Raw genomic sequence first — 18,337 nt, 5'->3', positions numbered from 1 at the left:
TGCCCTGTCACTCGTGTTGTCACTTCTGTCCTGTCAGTCGAGTTGTCACTCGGGTCCTGTCACTTCTGTTCTGTCACTCGGGTCCTGTAACCTCTGTCCTGTCACTTGTGTTGTCACTCGTGTCCCATCATTCGTGTTCCGCCACCCGTGTTCTGTCATTTGTGTCCCATCACTCGTGTTCTCTTACCCATACCATGTCCCTTGTGCCCTGTCACCTCTCTCCTGTCACTCGTGTCCCTTCACTCGTGTCCCAACGCTCGTGTCACTTGTCACTCGTGCCCCAGCAGTCCAGTCCCACTCCCTCATTCGTGTCCCATTCCCATTCATTTGGCTGCAGAGGGAAGAAGAGCTGGTAGAACCCAGGATTCCCCACAAGGAGCATCCCTTGGGAATGGTGCCAGGCTGGAAGGAACCCTGGGGACAAAATCTGTCACTCTGTGAGTCCCAGTGCCAGCAGCCCAGTGGTGTCACAGGATCATGGAATATCCCAAGCTGGACGGGACTGTGGGATGGTGCTTTCCATCCATCCAGGCTCATGGGTGATTTGCCAGGCAGAGATGGTCTGAGTCCCACTGGGCAGTTTTGTGGGGTCACTCAAAGCCCTGAAAAGTGGGGGACAGAGCTTTGAGGAGACTAAGGCAGTGGGAATCCCTTTTCCCTCTCCTGAGGGAAGTGGGAGGAAAGAAAAAATTGTCATCCCAATCCTAGAGGAAATGAGAACAGGCAGGACAGGCAGAGACTCTGAGAATTCCTTTAATTGCTGTTAACTGCAAGTCTGTAAAAGGTTTGGAGAAAGTCATCGTTACAAAACTACCAGCTGTTAGAATTGTTCCTGGTTTGTCACCCCAGCTAGAAAAGGCTCAGGGAGATGCGGAATAGAACAGAGAATATTGCACAACCAACCCAACGGTTAATTCGACTAAAGAAGAAAAGAAAGTGACACAGATGCTGCACCCTCGAGCTCTGCTGTGGGACCAGCTGGGACTCACAGCAGCCCCAGGTCCCCACTGGTGTCCCCTGCCCACCACAATCTGAGCCAGGACAAGGTGAGGCTCTGCTGGACTCACCACACCCCAGGCAGGAGCAGAGCTGTCCCCAGGGATGCTCTCACCACGAGGAACCCCAAAGAAGGACAAACCAACCCCAGAACCCCAACTCTTCCAAGTGCACCTCAGTTAGTGGTGTCCAAAGCCAGCAGAAAAACCCCAGCCCCAGTGGAGCAGCCCTGGAAAGGGCAGGACAAAGGCAGAACGTGTCACCTCATCACCCCAAAGGCCAGGGAGAGCAGCGAGGGATAACCCTGTCCCCTCGAGATAACTGCATTAGCAACATCTTGTGTCATGACAAGGAAACTGCCCCAAAAAGAGGCTGTGGGGCTGAAGGAAGCGGTGCAAGCAGTCATGGGGGCTTAAGTGAAGGAACCCAAGTGAGCACAGTGAAGCTCGTGGTGGCTGCAGGGCCTGGCATGGGTGGGACAGGGCTCAGATGGGGACAGCCTCAGCCAACAAGGACCACCACCCACTTTTGGGAGCCTCTGCCTCCCCCCAGGCTGGGAGAGGGAACAGCCAAGCAGAGGTTGAAGTGGTCAGTGGGTCAGGCAGGGGCTTTGCAAGGGCTGAACTGAGCACCTCAATGAGGGGTTCTGGTCCCAGGTGACCCAAAGCACTGCCAGCCCAGCAGGGCTCAAGTCAGAGCAAGCCACAAGGATTTTGCTTGGAGAATTTAACTAGCAAGACACAAAACCCAGTGCAGAAAGGTGGTGCAGCTGAAAAGGGGGGAGCAGCAAGCCTTGGCTCTTCGAGGAACTGTTGGAAACTGGAGTTTCCATGAGAAAAAGCTTCCAAGACAAAAAGCCAGGCAGAAGCTCAGGGTTTGGCAGGGGGTTTGGCTCCTTCCAGGGTCAAAGCCACGAGCCAAGTGCCTTTATCTGCAACACCTCCAGCCCCCAGGCCCTCCCTGGGTGTTGCTTTCCGGGTGGGAAGTGAGGAGCAGCGAGCAGAGCAGGCACAGCCACACCCAGGAGCATCTCAGCTGAAGGTTACACGTGCACACACAAGCAAGGAAGGAGCCATCTGGGGCAGCCTGGCAGCCCCCAGCACACCTGGCAGGGGTCTGAGTGCCCAGCTGGCCCCAGGGACCCCTCACTCTGCCTCTTCCCCACACACCGGGGTCAGTTTTGGCTTGGCCAGTCTCTAGGACCTCTGGAGAAGTCAGGCTCCCGTGTGCCAGTGACCTCCTGCTTCCTCCTCCTGGATCTGAAGGGGTCACTTGAGTTGCCCACAGGTTTTAGCAGGAATGGAACTCCTCCAGGCTGGAACTGCAATCCCCAGCACAGTCACACACAAAGGAACAGCCGGTCCGTGATTGAATTCACATTCGATGGTGGAAATGAGCCTGTGACACACACTGGAAGCAGCTGCTTTATTCCCAGTCTTCCCACTCTTCATCTTCCAGCTGCAAACAGGAGGAAGTTTGTTTCTGAACTGTTTCTGAGCTGTTTTCAACAGTTTGTTTCTAACTGAACAGCTTTTATTGCCCAGGGCACCTGAGTTAGCACAAAACCTGATATATCCTCACGCTCCCACACCTTCCCAACATGGATTTGCCTGCTCTGATCCCCTTGGGAAACCTCAGCACACTCATCCCACCCTCTCTGCTCATACAGCATCACCCCAAAGGGTTGATGATACTTTTGGGGGGCAGTTTTGCCTCCCCTGACTCACCTCCCCAGACATTTCCACCTTGGAGAGCGCCAGCTGCACCTCCTCTTCAGTCATGTCCAAATCAAAGTCCTTTTCCCAGTCCTCGCTGATATCTGTGCTGGAGCCTGGAAGCACAAACATCCCCAAAGATGCAGAATTCCCAGGGAAAACCTCCACATTCCCAAGAACAGCTCCCTGACAGAGATGGGATGGACTGTGCTTGCTTCCCTCACAGCCAGGGCTGGTTCAGAACAAGTGGGAAAGGAAGATGATGAAACCTTTTCTCCTCTAGCCTGGGAGAACTGGGATGTGTCAGGTTCCAGTCACACAGAAAATGCAGCAGGTAAGGAGGGACTTGGATATGGGGGATTGTCACTGTCCCAGCACCAGCCCAGCTGCCTGCTGAGAGCAGATTGTCACTACCTGATGTGACCAACAGCGTAAGGATTTACTTCCCCTTCAATTTCAGCCATTAGGATCTCCCCTCCCTGGCGGACTTTGGCCAAATCCCTTTCCTCTCCCCCACCACCATAAACCCAGAGCCCTTTCCCCAAAAGCTGTCCCTCCCAGCAGGTTCCCAGCCCTGTGTGGCTCCACACTAACCTTTCTTGCCGTTGTTGGAGGGCGTGGATTTCCCACTATCCGAGTTGAGCTCGAAGACTCGCAGATCCGTGGGCCCTTCCTCCCTCAGAGTCTCTGTCCTGCCCTGCCCTTTGCTCTCCAGCTCTCCAAGCTCTGCTCCAGCCGCCGGCTCCGAGGATGCTGCTGATTCCTCGGCAGGTGCAGAAGGCTGAGCAGCTTCTGAGGGCTTTGGCAGGGAGCTCTGCTCTTCCAAAGTGGCCTCCACCAGCCTCTGGGAGAGGTCCCCGGTGCCCGCGGGCGGCGCTGCAGTCTGTAGCTGGGTGGCAGGCACAGAGGCAGGGTTTGCAATCTGAGTCACAAGGGACACGCTCTCGCTGCTCTCCGAGGGGCTCTGCTCCACTGGGACCAGCTCTGGGGGCAGCACAGCCCAGCTCTCCCCCGAGGGGCCCTTGGGAGCAGTGGGGTGGTTTCCCTCCGGGGCTGCCGGGGCAGGTTCTTTCTGTGCTGCTCCTGGAAATGTGATGTTTGCACAAGGCAGGGGGGACATCCCCAAGAACTCCTCTGTAGGGAGGCAGAAGAGAAGCGAGAGATGTTTCAGCAAGTGCAGCAGCAGCTGGGCTGGGAGCTGGATTTCATACAATCAAGGAATGTCCTGAGCTGGGAGGGACCTGCTGGGATCATTGAGTCCAACTCCTGGCACTGCACAGACACCCCAACAACCCCACCCTGTGCCTCCCTGAGTGTTGTCCTGGAGCTTTGGCAGCTTTGGGGCTGCCAGATTCCCTGGGGAGCCTGGGTAGTGCCCTGCCACCCTCTGGGGGAAGAGCATTTTCCTGATATCCAACCTAAACCACCCTGGCACAGCTCAAGCCATTCCCTTAGATCCTATCATTGGTCACAGAGAGCAGATCAGAGCTGCCCCTTCACTGCCCCTTGTGATTTGTAGGAGTGAGGAGGACGATGAGCTCTCCACAAAGTCTCCCAGAGCCCCAAAACCCGACCCACCTTCATCCTCCTCCCAGCCTGGCTCCTCTTGGTGCATGCTCTGCTCCGCTCGCTGCTTCAGAGCTTCCCTCCGGGCTTCATCCTGCAGGGAATTCAACCTCAGCAGCCACTCACAGCCCCAATCCCTTTCTGCCCCCAGGCATTTCGGCATCACTGACACCAGGAAGGCAGCCCAGATCCCTGTATTCCCAGGAAAAGCACCCCCAGGGAGCCCCCCAGCCTGACCCACCTGCTCCAGGCGATGCACTTTGTAGAAGTAACGCTGCCAGAACTCCGAGTGGGAAACAGCCACAGGGACCTGGGAAAGGGATGAGCCACTCTGAGGGAGAGCTGAGAGCTGCTGTGCCACTCTCTCCCCCCAAAACTCACAGTTATCACTTTATTGCAGCCATTTTACCACAGTTTACCATGCAACCACAGCTGTTTTCCTATCAACACCAGCATTCCCCAAGTCAGGAATTGCCCAGGCAGGGCCTCACCATTTTGGTGTAGAGTGCCCGGATGGAAGGGCTGGTTGCCAGCAGCTCTGCAATCTCCCCTTTCTTCTCCTCCAGGTTGAACTGAGCAAGCCAGGCCTCGAGCAGCTCAGCAGGGCCTGTGTGGGACAAGCACAGGGATAACAATCCTGGGCACAAACCAGGCAGGAAGAGTTTGGGGGAGTTTCATTGGGAAGATGCTGGGGCAAAGGAGGAGACACAGAGCCCTCAGAGTATCACAGCTCCTCTGCCAGCACAAGGCCACGTGGCACCAATTTCAACTGGGCCAGTAAATTCAGCCTAAGCTGGTCCTTGATGCAACAGCCAGATCTGCTCTCTGTAGCTGGCCCCTATCACAGCTTTAGGGAATTCCAGGTGATCCCCACATCCCCCAGGAGCAGCACCCTGGACCCCCCTGCACTCTCCCATACCGTCAGGCTCATTGCAGTAGGTGGCTGGGTCAGACTGGAGGCTGTAGAGACGAGCCTGCAGGAGACACACAGGGACAGCTGTCAGGGACAGGGACAGCAGGACAGGCACAGGGCTCAGGATTCCACCTCCAGAGCTCCCCCCAGCAGTGGGACACTCACCTTGGCACTGTCGTAGGGCTCGGTGGTACCTGAGGGTGTTGCCATCAGTGTTATAACGTCACAGTCGATGGTCTTGTCCGGTGAGGGAGCAAAGGTGTCTGAGATGACCCCCAGGAAGTCTGACAGCCCCTTCCTCACCTTCTCGGTGGCACCTGAGGAACCTTCCGTCCTCTGCAAGGGAAGGAGCAGCACAGTGTCAGTAACACCCCAGAATTTCTGGGAAGGATCCTTAAGGAAGCAGGAGCTCTTTGGGAAATTGCTATGGAGGTGACTGGGCTGGGAAGGTGTGGTGGGAGGCAGCTTGGGAAGGCAGGATTTGTGACAGGTTTGTGGGATGGACACAGCCAGATTTGGGGCTGGCTGGTCTGAGGTGGGACTGTCCCAGCAGCAGCTGGGCAGGGCTGAGGCTCACAGCTTGTGTGGAGAGCTGGTGTCACCCCACAGTGACACTGCCAGTGTCCCATCTGCGCAGCATGAGGGAACCACAGGGAACCTTCCTCTGCTCCTCTGCAAGGGCATGCAGTGATAGGACAAGAGGGAATGGCTTTAAGCTGAAGGAAGACAGGGCTAGATGGGATTTGGGAAGGAATTCTGCCCTGTGAGGGTAGTGGGATGGAATTCCCAGAGGAGCTGTGGCTGCCCAATCCCTGGAAATGTTCCAGGCCAGGTTGGACAGGGCTTGGAGCAGCCTGGGACAGTGGGAGCTGTCCCTGCCCATGGCAGGGGGTGGCACTGGATGATCTTTAAGCTCTCCCAGCCCCTACTCACTGCCAGCTTGTCCTTGACCACGCTGGCCGTGGCGGCGATGGTGCAGGCTGTGTCATGCTGCACCACCTGAGTGAACTCAGCCAGGTCCCGTTTCATGAATTCCAAAGCCTCTGTGGACTGCAGGAAGACAACAGATGGACTGTCCAGGCTTTTGGTTCTCCAACAAAGCCACGATCATTCCCAGAACATTAGAAAAACTCAGGTGTGAGAGTGCAGCCCAGCTGAGCCCTCACCCCAACCCGGGCAATGCGTAAGACCAGAATAACCTGAATAACAACAGCATTTGCTGTGCCCAAACACATTCCAGGAGGTTTTTAAGCCAAGAAGAGAAAAACACAGCTTGAGAAAAGCCTGGTTTTAAGTTTTGTGTATAATTAGCACCGGCAATGCCGTCACAGGCAGGAAATTACACATCACAAAGCCATGCTGGAAGCACAACCCTCCATGCTCGTGGGGTGATTTTCACATGACAGAGACCAACATGACCCAGCGCTCCCTGAGCCAGAGGATCCCCAGCAAACCCATCCCAATCCCTCTGTGGGAAGACCCCTCCCGGCTCGCTGGGCACCAGAGGGATGCCAGCCGGTGTTCCCCAAGCCCTGCCATGGCCCCGGCGCGGCTCTGGCAGCTCCTGCCCGCCCGGTCCCGCCCGATCCCGCCGGTTCCCACCTTCTCCTTGACGGCCTGGTAGCTCTGCTGGAGCCAGCTCCGCCACCAGCCCCCGTCCTCCCTGCGCGGGACACGGCGTCAGGACACGGCGACACACACGCGGAGCCCAGACCCAGACCCTGACCCTATATCCCGACCCCAGAGCAGGATCCCAGCAGAGCCCCCAAACCCCACAGTCCAGATCTCAAACCCACACCCCAGATCCAGACCCAGGCTGCGGACCCAGATCTCGATTCTGACTCCCAAGCCAGATCCCAGACCTCAGATCCCCGATCCAAATCCCATACATACATCCCAGACCCCGATCCCAAATTCAGCCCCCAGATCCTGACCCCGGCTGCAGATCCAGATCTTAGATTCTGACTCCAAACCCAGACCCCAGGCCTCAGATCCCCGGTTAAATCCCCGATCCCAATCCCAAAGACAGATCCCAGCCCCAGATCCAGCCCCCGAGCCCAAATTCAGCCCCAGATCCCAGCCCCAGATCCCGACCCCGGATTCCACCCCCCGAATCCCGGCCGCGCCCCGCTGCCCGAGGCACCCCCGATCCCCGTTCCGATCCCGTTCCCGTTCCGATCCCGACCCCGTCCCGCCGCCCCCGGCCGTGCCCCTCTCACCCCTCCGCCATCTTGGCGGTGTGACGTCACCAATATTTACCGACCCCTCACCCCGCTGGCCCCGCCCCCAGCCGTGCCCCCTGACGTCACCTCCCGTCCCGCCCCGGGGGCGTGGCCCGGGTACGGCGGCCGGGCGGGAGCGGGAGCGGCGCCGGGCGGAGGTGAGCGGCGGGCGCCGGGCGGAGGTGAGCGGCGGGCGCCGGGCGGAGGTGAGCGGCGGGCGCCGGGCGCTCCCCGGGGCGGGCGGGGACGTTGCGGGGCACCCCGCGACCGGGCAGGGCGGTGCGTGCAGCAGGGAGGTATCCCGGTACCGGGTAGGACGGTGCGCGGTGTTCCGGGGGATGGCGATACCGGGAGGTCGATGCTTGGCGCGGCGGGGGATCCCAGGACCGGGCAGGGTGGTCCTTGGTGTTCTAGGGGATCTTGGTACCGGGAAGAACGGTGCTTGGTGGTCCGGGACATCCTGTGGGTACCGGGCAGGACGGACCTTGGTGAGATGCGGGATCCCCGGTACCGGGCGGGACGGTCCTTGGAGCACGGCGGGATCGCAGTAGCGAGCGGGATGGTTCTTGGCGGAGCGGGGTATCCCGGTACCGAGCAGGGTGGTCCTTGGCGTTCTAGGGGATCCTGGTACCGGGAAGGGCTGCCCTTGGTGTTCCGGGACATCCCGCGGGTACCGGGCAGGATGGACCTCGTTGAGATGTAGAAACCCCGGTACCGGGCGGGATGGTCCTTGGTGAGATGTGGAACCCCCGGTACCGGGCGGGACAGACCTTGCCAGTGTCTCCGGGGCGCCGGTGCAGCTTCCCGCATCTCCGGTGTCCCGCGGCGCGGAGGGGGTGGCCGTGGCGGTGTCCCCGCGTGTCACGGTGCTGACGGCTCGCTCTGTTCCCGGTACAGCCATGGAGGTGCAGTCGTACTACACCAAACTGCTGGGCGAGCTGAACGAGCAGCGCAAGCGGGATTTCTTCTGCGACTGCAGCATCATCGTGGAGGGCAGGATCTTCAAAGCCCACAAGAACATCCTGTTCGCCAACAGCGGCTACTTCCGAGCGCTGCTCATCCACTACATCCAGGACAGCGGCCGCCACAGCACGGCCTCGCTGGACATCGTCACCTCCGAGGCTTTCTCCATCATCCTGGATTTCCTCTACTCCGGCAAGCTGGATCTGTGCGGGGAGAACGTGATCGAGGTGATGTCCGCCGCCAGCTACCTGCAGATGACCGACGTGGTGAACTTCTGCAAAACCTACATCAGGTCCTCCTTGGATATCTGCAGGAAGATCGAGCGGGAAGCTGCTTTCTACCAGGCTGACAGCGGGAGCTCCGCCAGGGAGGGAACCTCCTTCGGCTCCAAGAGCCAGTGCTCCGCCTCCGTGTCCTCCCTGCAGGAGAAGGAGAGGATTCCGGCGTGCCAGCGGGACCCTCCCTGCGGGGACTGCAGCGGCTGCCACAGCCTGGAGCTGGTGGTCAGAGACCCCCTGAGCAGCGACTCCCCCGATGAATCCTCGCTGCCCAAAGGGGTGGAACCCAAAGTGGAGTTCGACCCCGACGAGGTGGAGGTGGAGGTGGGCGAGCGGCTGCCGCAGTTTCCCACGCCGATCTCGCTGGAGCAGATGGAAGAGGGGCAGCCCGTGGACCTGGCCTGCAATAATTACCACATGAAGCAGTTCCTGGAGGCTCTGCTGCGCAACAGCTCGGCGCAGAGGAAGGAGGACGTGGTGCATCACTTTGTCCGGGGATTTGAGGGTAGGGCTGAGGATGCAGGAGTAGCCATGAGTTCCATGATGGACATTCACAGCGACTGGTATGGTGAGGACACAGGTGAGAGGAGTCGGGGGGTGCAGGAATTGAGGAGGGAACAGCTTTTTGGGCAGCTTCTTTTGTTACTCTTGTTCAGGAATATATTGCTGAATATTTTCGGTGAAATTTATTTCGCTGAATATTTATTTACGGTGAAATAAACTCCTGTTGTGCACTTGAAAAGCAGCTGTACTCGTTTGTTCGGTGCAGCCCCTGGGAGGTGAGTATTCCTGACAGCTCTGCAGCCCCTTTGGAGCTCCCAAATCACCCCAAAACTCCAGCGGGGGTGATTCTGCTTTAATAAACTCATTGGGGCCTCGTTGAATGGCAGGTGCATTTTAAAAAACGAATTTTTCTCTGGCCATGCTCATGTTATAAATAGCAATCCAAGAGAGGCTGAGCTGCCACAAGAGGGATCTGCTGCAGGAATATCTCCTGGCAGCAGTGTCAGGCACCTGGAGGAGAAGAAAATCATGCCCATGTGCATTTATCCTGAAGTGGACAATAAAGATCTGGGCTTTTTATCTGGTTTTTGATAAGTTCCTTGTCCAAACAGCCTCGTGGAGACAGGAGGTGGCTCTGACAAGCTGCAAGTGCCAGAGGTGCCGAGGATGTGACAAATGGCACAGTGCTGTGGGCAGCAGGCAGGGCTGGCACCGACTGGAGCCAGCAAGTTTATTTTCATGCCATCTCCAGCTCAAGCTGCCTGGGTGATCCTGAAGCCAATAAAACTGACAAATCCTCTAACTGCTTTCAAATAAGGCACTGATAAAATCACAAATCCAGTTTTAGTGTCACCAGCAGCTCTCAGAGCAGATCTGTCACCACTCATGCTGGTGCTTTTTGATGTGTAGCAAGGCAAGAACATCCAACACACAAACTTCTCTTTTTCCTCTCTCAACATTTCCAGGCTGTTAATGAGTCATTAAAAGGGAAATGCTTCCAGAATTTGATGGAGAACATCAGGTGTCCTGACAAAATATCAGCAATGTTAGTGGGAGATGGGTTTTAAGTAGGAGTGAGGGAAGAGAAACCAAACCTTCCATTCCTTATGTTTCTGTGCTAAAACAGGCCATGGTAGCATTGAGGAGAGTGGGAGTTTCTCAGCTTTCAGTGGTGCTGCTGCCTCAGCTTTTTCACAAGGCACCAGAAATGAGAAATACCAAGTCCTGATGGCAGAATGGTGCACTCAGGTCAACAGATGAGATTAACACCTCTTGTTTTCCAGTGCTGCACCTCTGTTCAGTCATCCTGCACAGCAGCAGGAGGGCAAACAGGCACCTGTAGAGCATTGCAAGCAAAGCAGGACAAAGAACTGGGTTGCTTTGGGTTTTAATGAAGCTCTAAATGCCCAGCAGGGATTAGCAATCCCTTGGGAAGCTCCAAAATGGGGTGAGATGACTCTCACACCATTAATACGAGACACACCTTTTTTGATAGTGGGTTGGATAAACCTTACTACAAAGGATGCTCGGCAACCTCACCTGCTTGTGGAAGAGCTCAAGGCTTGACACACAAAACATTTCCCTGAATCAGTGCCTGCAACAGGGAAAATTAATCCTTTGGCATCACATCTCCACCTTTGTGCTGGAAGGGAAGCTGGGCTGATGCTGAAAACTTGGCAGTGCCCACGTTTCTGTAAAATGGGATCTTCAAATTTAGTTCTCCTCTTGCATCTGACTTCATAAGTCGTGTATTACTTGTGGTTTGGATTTAGGAACAGTAAAATATTGCCAGGAAATATATTGGAGTCGTTCATCTGGTTATTCCCAACAGGAAGGCAGTAGAACAGTCATATTTTCAAATCTAAATATAAAAGCACATGGACAAAATGTGCTGTTCCTGCTTCAATTTGTGTTAAAGGTTTTAGTTTCTGATGCTGGTTTAATAATATAAAAATAGGAAGTAGGAGACTTCCCATGACTGAGACGGAGAAGAAACACCACTGCACTAAAAGCAGAATTTTGGTACTTAATTAAATGGCTTCTTCAATAAAATTAATATGCTTTGCTGCCATGAGCAACAGCCAGGCTGCTTTTCCAGGCACTTGGGCACCTGCAGCTGCAATGGCACAACCTGAGAAAACCCCAGGTAAGCCAAACCCAGGGAGAAGGGAAAGTGGACCTCTCTTGCCTCAGATTTGCAGCGAGCAGGACGAGGATCCACCACAGGACAGCAGCTCAGAACGTGGCCGAGATGCCTCACCTAACCCCCTGTGTGTTCTCTCCCCAAGGTGACGTGCTGGTGGTGCCAATCAAGCTGCACAAGTGTCCCTTCTGCCCCTACACGGCCAAGCAGAAGGGGATTCTCAAGCGCCACATCCGCTCGCACACCGGGGAGAGACCTTATCCCTGCGAGACCTGCGGGAAGCGCTTCACCCGCCAGGAGCACCTGCGGAGCCACGCGCTCAGCGTGAGTCTGAGGGATTTGTTTTAAAGGTCTTCTTGCAGTTTTCCACTCGTCTTTCCCAAAGGAAATTACTGTTCCCAATGCGAGAGGAAGTTTTCAGTTGATGATAATGTTTGGTTTGTTGTTTTGGTCCATTGGATGTTTGGTATTTTGCCTGGAGTAGGGAATAAGGATTTGGGCATTTTGTTTTGCCAGTTTATTAGATTGGGTATTGGGATGGAATTCTGCCCCATGAGGGTGATGAGGTTGTGGATTGCCCATTCCTGGAAGTGTCCAAGGCCAGGTTGGACAGGGCTTGGAGCAACCTGGGATAGTGGAAGGTGTCCCTACCCATGGCAAGGGGTGAAACTCAAACTTTAAGTCCCTTCCAACCCAAACCATGATTCAAACACAAATCCATGATTCTTGCACTTGGGTAACCCAAACCTCTGTGGCCAGAAACACGATGTGACCCATTCAGCTGACATGTGGCTATTTTTCTACTCTGGAAATCTATCCAAACCACCAGGTTGCCTTTTTTCCCCCCTAAATTTGGTGTTTTCCCTGCAGGTGCATCGCTCCAACAAACCCATCATCTGCAAGGGCTGCAGGAGGACCTTCACCAACAGCCTGTCCCAGGGGCTGCGGCGCTTCGGGCTCTGTGACAGCTGCACCTGTGTCACCACCACCCACGAGGACTCCATGCCCATCAACCTCAGCCTCATGGAAACATCCTCAGAAGGGCAGGAGAAGGGGGATGCTGACAACGATTGGCCCATCTATGTGGAGTCTGGGGAGGAGAATGATGCAGCTGATGATGAGGATGGAGAGGACAAGCAGGAAATCCACCGCAGTTTGTCGGACAGAGAAACTCTGATGTAGCAGTGAGAGGAGAGGGGGAGCACTGAGAGGCTCCCTGGCAGTGTCTGCGACAGAAAACTGCACATTTCCCCAATCAGTGACACTGTGCCGGTTTTTATTATTTTGTTTTTTTATTAAAGAGTGGGGAGAATTGGAATTTTTAATGTTTTTTAAGTTTTCGGTGCTGTGCACCAGGAATCTGTGAAGAATCTTCTGTCTGGGGTTCACAGAGGTTGGACTTGAGCAGTTCCTCTGCCTCCTGGTTTTGGTTTTGCAGGTGGAACATCTCTGGGTTGTCCTGGGGTCAGGTTTCTTCAAATAATGCTGTCATGGTCCTTAATCCCTGATCTGAAAGGAGCACCAGCTTTTCTCTGAAGATGCCATGAAATGTGGTTTATACCTCTTACCTCGGGACTTTTCCAAACTAATTTGTGATCCTTCTGTCTTAGGAGCATATTATCTAAATTACAAACCATAAGTGTTTGCTTGGACTGGATTTGACCTGGAAACAAGGGCAGAAAAACCAGGATTAAAAAAAAAATGCTGCTGCTGAAAGTGTAGACAGGAAGAATAAATCTATTTCACACATCCTTAATTGCAGGGATTTAGAGATCAAGCTTGTCCTTCTGAATTTTTACTGCATCTTCCTCTCCTAAGAGCTTGGGCTGCAGATCTTCAGCTGTGTCTCTAATATCACTCAGACACCAGTAGTCTTGGCTTAAGAAATATTAAGCACAAACAATGGTGTCTAGTGGTTTGGACTAGGAGAAAAGCCCAAATTCTTTGCAGCTTTTTACAATAGGAGTTAAAAGCTGTCAAGCAGGTTCCTTGGGAACGCTGGCAGATTGAATAACCAGATCCACACCTGGTGTAGCTGAGGAGCAGTGAAATATTTGAGCTGTGCTTTAAAAGAGCTCTGAATGCCCTTTTTGAATCCTTTGCTTTCTCTTTTACTGTAAATTCTTTTAGAATTTGGGGATCCTTTCATGGTTTATGTTTTGTGAATTTATCCAATATTTATTTATTTTTTATAAATCTCCACTGTGGACCTCCTGTTTCTTTGCTGGGGCAGCTAAAGGTTTTCAAAGGAGGTGAGATTTTGTTACCTTTCCAGCAGCAAGTTGGTAAGAGCTATCAAAACTCAGGCTGGGAAGCTTTAGAAGAAAACCCCCCAGAACAGAAAGGCTGTTTGCTTAGGGGTGACCTCCTGTTCCCTAACCAAGGGACAAAACTGAAATATACTGTGAAATAAGACTGTTAATGCTTCTTCACTCTGCTGTTCATAAGTGTTTCGTGAGAAGGCAAATTTTGAGGTTTTCTGGCTGGAGCAAGTGCTGGATCAGAATCCTGCAGACAGATTTGGCTGACAAAGAGTGAGCAGTTCCTTCCTCTTGAGATGGTGTTTCTTGAGGGTTTGGGCGTCAAGATTTTACACTTGGCAAAGCTAAAAAACCAAGAGCCCTCTGATTTAACCAGGGCTCTTTCCTGCATACCTCGTGCTTTTCTTTCATGTGTTGAAAAAGAGCAATTCAGCTTCTCCCTCTGGTTCATCCAGCAGTGAAACAGTCCCACTGTGATGTCAGATTTATTTGTGAGAGGTGATTCTGCTCTCAGGGGTTCATTGCCACACCAGGTAGGATGAGGAAAGAAGAAATGAGGTTCCTTTTAAAGAAATCACTTTGCTGGTGGTTGCTGAAAAGAGCAGAAGGTAAAGAGACTTCTTTTGAAGAGGTCTGGTCCAAGTTCTTGATGGGTATCACTGCATAATGTGCTATTTTTATTTTCTCTTCCTTAATTTGGATGAATTTTACTCATCCCTGTTCCAGGTCATTCGTAAATCTGAGTTTGTAGCAGTTGGAACACATCATCATGGAAGAGCCTCACTGGGACAAGACCTTTCCAAAATTCCCTGCTCTAGAGCCCCTGTTTTAGTGAATCTGGATGAAGGAACACCAAAGGGACAACTCATGAAGGTGAAGGTTTGGAGTTGAGCTCCTCTGAAAATCCTGCTGTGGTTTTGGCTCCTTGGTGCTCTTGAACACCTGAGCAAAACGTGGGCTTGTAAATCTTGATGGAACATTTGGAAATGCCACTTCCAGCCTCCCAGGACTTCTGGATTTCTGAATTTTTGGTGGATTCATCCAACACCAAAGGGTGATAAAGGTGATAAAGGAGGGATTTTCTGCACTGAGGGGACCTGGGATGAGCCACGGATGATCCAATGTTTGTTGGGAAGTGGAGCAGGAATGTAAATAGGGATGCAAAATGATATTTAGTGACCAGCCATCCCCAGTCCTGGTCACGAAGATTCCACCTGGTTGTAAATATTGGTAGAAGCCACTAGACCTGGAATATCAGCTGAGCCTGGTTCTGGCTTGTGCTCCACAAGCGTGGGAAGCTGCTGTGCTGACTCTGAGCTGTGGAGACACTCGGAGCAGGGAAAACAAACCCCTCGGGAAGGCTGGGTGTTGCAAGAGCTGCAGGAACGGCTGCAGAGACCTTTCCCTTCACCCTGCTGTCTTTGGTCCTTAGAGATTGTTCTTGTGCGTCTTGTGCCTAGAGAATGGAGCTGTCAGGGGTCCGGGGCGGGCGGGGGGGTTGGCTTTTCCAGAGGGAAAAGCACCACCAAACTCGGGGTTTCCTGTTGGATTTGTCATTTTGTGCTGCTTTTGTTTTCCGTGGAGTCCTTTCGGCCTTTGTATGTAGAAGAAGGTGTAGTTTATCCACATTCTTGTGACTGAAATGTTCACGTGAATCTGTTTGCTTGTGCTTTTCCACTTCGTTTTCTGGATGTTTTTCCCTGGAATCTTCCATTTGTAGATGCAGCCTCTACAGGCTTTGAGAAAATGGTGTTGGCTGTTTAAAAAAAATCTTCCTTATGGTGCTTGATGAAGAATCAAAACTCATGTTTTTAGAAGAGTTATTTCTACTAGAATCTCTTTCTCAAAGGTTTTTAAAGGCCGTGCAGACGACTTATCTTAGCGTCTTAGCTCGATGTACTTGACTTTGTTTAGGAATACACATTTTAATGTATTTTTGCACAGAAATGCACTGTATTTCACTGAAGGAATACATGCTGCACTGGTATTTGTAGTGCATTTAACCTCTTGGTGCAAAGCCCTTGTAAATCTTCCAAATGTGGTCGTTTAATTTCCTGATGTTTTGTAAGAGTTTCATAACTGAAGTCCTTTAGTCCAGTAACGATGACAAATTCTTATGAACTGAACTTTATTTGTAGAAGTGACTGAACTATATTTGTGGATCTTGGAGCATTCTGGAGTTTTTTGATTGTCTAGAAAATAAAACTCTCTGAGAGGGTTGCTTTGATTTTTTTTACCGTTCAAATGTTGACTGAGTAAACCTGAGAGTGTTTAGACTGAGGCTGACATTTCAATTTCTTGAATTAAAATAAAATAATTAATATTTCCATTTAATTAATCCAATTAAAAAACGAATATATCCATTTCTGAGGAGAGCCAGTTTGCAGGAAGAACCAGGTTTTTGGAAGGAAAGGACTAAAAGGATCCTGTTCATTTAAATCTCAGTGAAAAGTGAATTTTTTTAGGAAGTCTTTTATTCTATTAACACTGACTTGGTTTTCTTAACAGTCTTTGTAGTTTTACGCTGATTCAACGTTTTTAACTCTTTAGAAAGCTTTTCATTTTCCATGCTGGGAAGCAGACACTGATCCCAGCTAGGAGGAAAGGCATGTGGGGATGAGGGGAACAACATCCTAAATATTCTTTCCAGATAATTTGGAATGATATTGAAAATTTCACACATAATCTCGCGGCAAGTGCACAATTCTTCCTTTTTTTTTTTTTTTTTTTTCCCATGAAAGGTGTGAGGCGCTGAAGAACTCAAAGGGAATGAATAGGATTGGTGAAAAGCATTCTTTGTGGGGGAAGGAGGGAGGAAAGCAGGAGAGCAGGGCACTCAAGGGCCATCAGAGGGTGTCAAAGATCTCACTGCTGATTTGGGGAGGAGAATTGTTTGGATTCAGCCCAAAGTCATCAACATGAGCTGTATGCAAATATGGGACATTTGGGTGTTCCGGGAAACTGCCTGAAGGTAAGAGTTTAACGAGGCTTTTAATCGTTCTGCTGGAACAGGATTAGGGGTTTGGGTTCCTGCGTAGATGAAACTCCTGACACATTCTGCCTCTGCAAACGCTGCTTCCAAATCTCAGGCTTTTCCTAAATTGAGTGTTACTGCCAGAGGGAAGATTCCTCCCTGGGCTCAGGGGTTTAGGACAGGGCATTTCGATTTCCTGTTCATTTTGAAATAAGGAATGATTTCCTGGTGACCTGGAGGCTGCATGGATTTGTACCTGAAGGTTTGTGTTTGTATTTGTACTCGAAGATGAAGGTGCAGCTCAAATCCTGGGCGATCCAACTCTCCTGCTTTGGTCCTTGGGAAAGCTGAGGACAGGAATGAGGATGCAAATGAAGAAAAGCCAAACCCAAGCTGGCAGTGATCGCATGAAAATTTTTAATTAATTTCTAGTCAGGCTTTGAATTGTTCCTTAAGTTGTTTTGGTATAGGCTTTGGAGTTTTTCTTTGGATAAATACCCCTGGATATTTAAAGTCAGAAAGTGCACCACCACTGAAGGCTATGATTCTTGAGAATCATTTAATTTGAGGAAAACTGATTTTTTTTAACTGCTGCCACTGTTAATTAGACTACTACTATATAATATCTTATACTATTATATATTATTACTGTTAATTTTTTATCATATTTGGCTACCAAACCCAATGAGAAACGTTTGTTAATTTTTGTATCAGCAAGAAAAATGTAATTTTTTAGAGTAATTGGTAAATTGTTCTCTGAAGAGCAGACTCTTAGTCTTGCTCTGCGACACTCTTGCTGTGAGGAGAACCTCCTTCACCTCCTTCACTCAGCTGCCAAGCACATTCCCACTGGATAAACTCTCCAAACAGCATCTCAACTTCAAGTGGAACTTTCTCAGCTGGAATCAAAACTCTAAAATTTAGAAACACAAACCAAAAAACTCACTGCATTTCTGGGATCAGCACGTTTGGAGTGGATCATTGTGCAAAAAAAGGATGAAATCAGGCCCATGTATGATAAAATCAATGTTTTTTCCATGTCTGTTCCTGGATCTACAGCACAGAGCAGGGAGCAGGAAGTGCTCTGAGGAAAGCACTTGCAGCATCTTTAAAAATGCCAATTAAGCTCCTCTAGATACCACTGAAATTTTTCCCCCATATTTTTCAAATTCTATTGCCTGTTCCCGGCAGATGGAGAACCCTCGAGCTCCTGTTGACAACCCCCACTGACAGACGAGTAAAGCACCACTCGGGCAAGTCAAACAGAACAAATACCTGCAGATAATTCTTCTCCGAGGGAAACTGATTAAATAATTTGGGCATAAATGGGGAAAAAATATGTAGAATGTTGAGCAACCTGGTCTAGGGGAAGGTATCCCTGTTCATGGTCTTTAAGTCCCTTTCCAGCCCAAACCATCCTGGGATTCTGTGATTCCATGTTAAATAAAAAGAGGTGCTACGTAGTCGGCTTGACAGGCAAAAATAAACTTTAAAGGAATGGATTCAAGAGGTATTAAAACCTGATGCTACAAATAAATGTTCTGGTTTATATTAATCTGATTGTTTAGTTGTTTGTCTTCTTTATTTCTCAGTGGTAGGAGCTGTGAGAAGCTGGTGTAAATTCCAGTTGTTTCGTGTTTGAGAATGATTAATTTAGAGCAGAATTTTACAGAAGCAGAATGGATCTCATGAAGATTTTAAGAGCATGGCCTAAGTTTGAAAGGAGAATCTACAAAACGATGTTTTTAAAAAAGGAGGAAATAAGCTGGAGAAAAATATTGTCACATACATAAAAAACATAC

General features: G+C 51.2%; 2 protein-coding genes across 4 annotated transcripts; one reads left to right on the top strand and one right to left on the bottom strand.

Moving 5' to 3' along the window:
- Positions 1 to 737: 737 nt before the first annotated feature.
- Positions 738 to 7,454, bottom strand: BSDC1 (BSD domain containing 1). Its single transcript, XM_085081192.1, has 11 exons — positions 7,410 to 7,454; positions 6,793 to 6,853; positions 6,124 to 6,240; positions 5,356 to 5,526; positions 5,197 to 5,251; positions 4,769 to 4,884; positions 4,519 to 4,587; positions 4,290 to 4,371; positions 3,306 to 3,845; positions 2,724 to 2,827; positions 738 to 2,454 (listed from the first exon to the last, which is right to left on the bottom strand). The coding sequence occupies exons 1-11, from the start codon at positions 7,418 to 7,420 to the stop codon at positions 2,422 to 2,424; spliced, it is 1,359 nt and encodes a 452-aa protein (XP_084937318.1). The 5' UTR covers positions 7,421 to 7,454; the 3' UTR covers positions 738 to 2,421.
- Positions 7,455 to 7,490: 36 nt separating this feature from the next.
- On the top strand, positions 7,491 to 15,781 carry ZBTB8B (zinc finger and BTB domain containing 8B). 3 transcript variants are annotated; one of them, XM_085081189.1, is made up of 4 exons: positions 7,491 to 7,570; positions 8,310 to 9,233; positions 11,446 to 11,624; positions 12,171 to 15,781. In XM_085081189.1, exons 2-4 carry the CDS (start codon positions 8,312 to 8,314, stop codon positions 12,480 to 12,482), a joined length of 1,413 nt encoding a protein of 470 aa, XP_084937315.1. In that variant the 5' UTR covers positions 7,491 to 7,570; positions 8,310 to 8,311; the 3' UTR covers positions 12,483 to 15,781. The 3 variants fall into 3 exon arrangements, with proteins under 3 accessions (XP_084937315.1, XP_084937317.1, XP_084937316.1); XM_085081191.1 differs by having other exon boundaries at positions 7,503 to 7,594; XM_085081190.1 differs by having other exon boundaries at positions 7,518 to 7,618.
- Positions 15,782 to 18,337: the final 2,556 nt, after the last annotated feature.

Source organism: Lichenostomus cassidix, chromosome 23 (assembly GCF_008360975.1).
Source record: "Lichenostomus cassidix isolate B80296 chromosome 23, HeHo_3.0, whole genome shotgun sequence".
NCBI lineage: Eukaryota > Metazoa > Chordata > Aves > Passeriformes > Meliphagidae > Lichenostomus > Lichenostomus cassidix.
Note: the sequence above shows the minus strand (reverse complement) of the source record. Positions and strands in the feature narration are given on the sequence as shown.

Excerpts from the sequence above, each read along its gene's own strand:
- BSDC1 (XM_085081192.1), bottom strand. Across the intron at positions 6,241-6,792 it reads ACCAGGCCGTCAAGGAGAAG|TCCACAGAGGCTTTGGAATT; the intron begins GTGGGAACCGGC and ends GTCTTCCTGCAG. Across the intron at positions 3,846-4,289 it reads AGGCTGGGAGGAGGATGAAG|AGGAGTTCTTGGGGATGTCC; the intron begins GTGGGTCGGGTT and ends GCCTCCCTACAG.
- ZBTB8B (XM_085081189.1), top strand. The coding sequence starts at position 8,312 with ATGGAGGTGCAGTCGTACTACACCAAACTGCTGGGCGAGCTGAACGAG. Across the intron at positions 9,234-11,445 it reads CTGGTATGGTGAGGACACAG|GTGACGTGCTGGTGGTGCCA; the intron begins GTGAGAGGAGTC and ends TCTCTCCCCAAG. Across the intron at positions 11,625-12,170 it reads TGCGGAGCCACGCGCTCAGC|GTGCATCGCTCCAACAAACC; the intron begins GTGAGTCTGAGG and ends TTTTCCCTGCAG.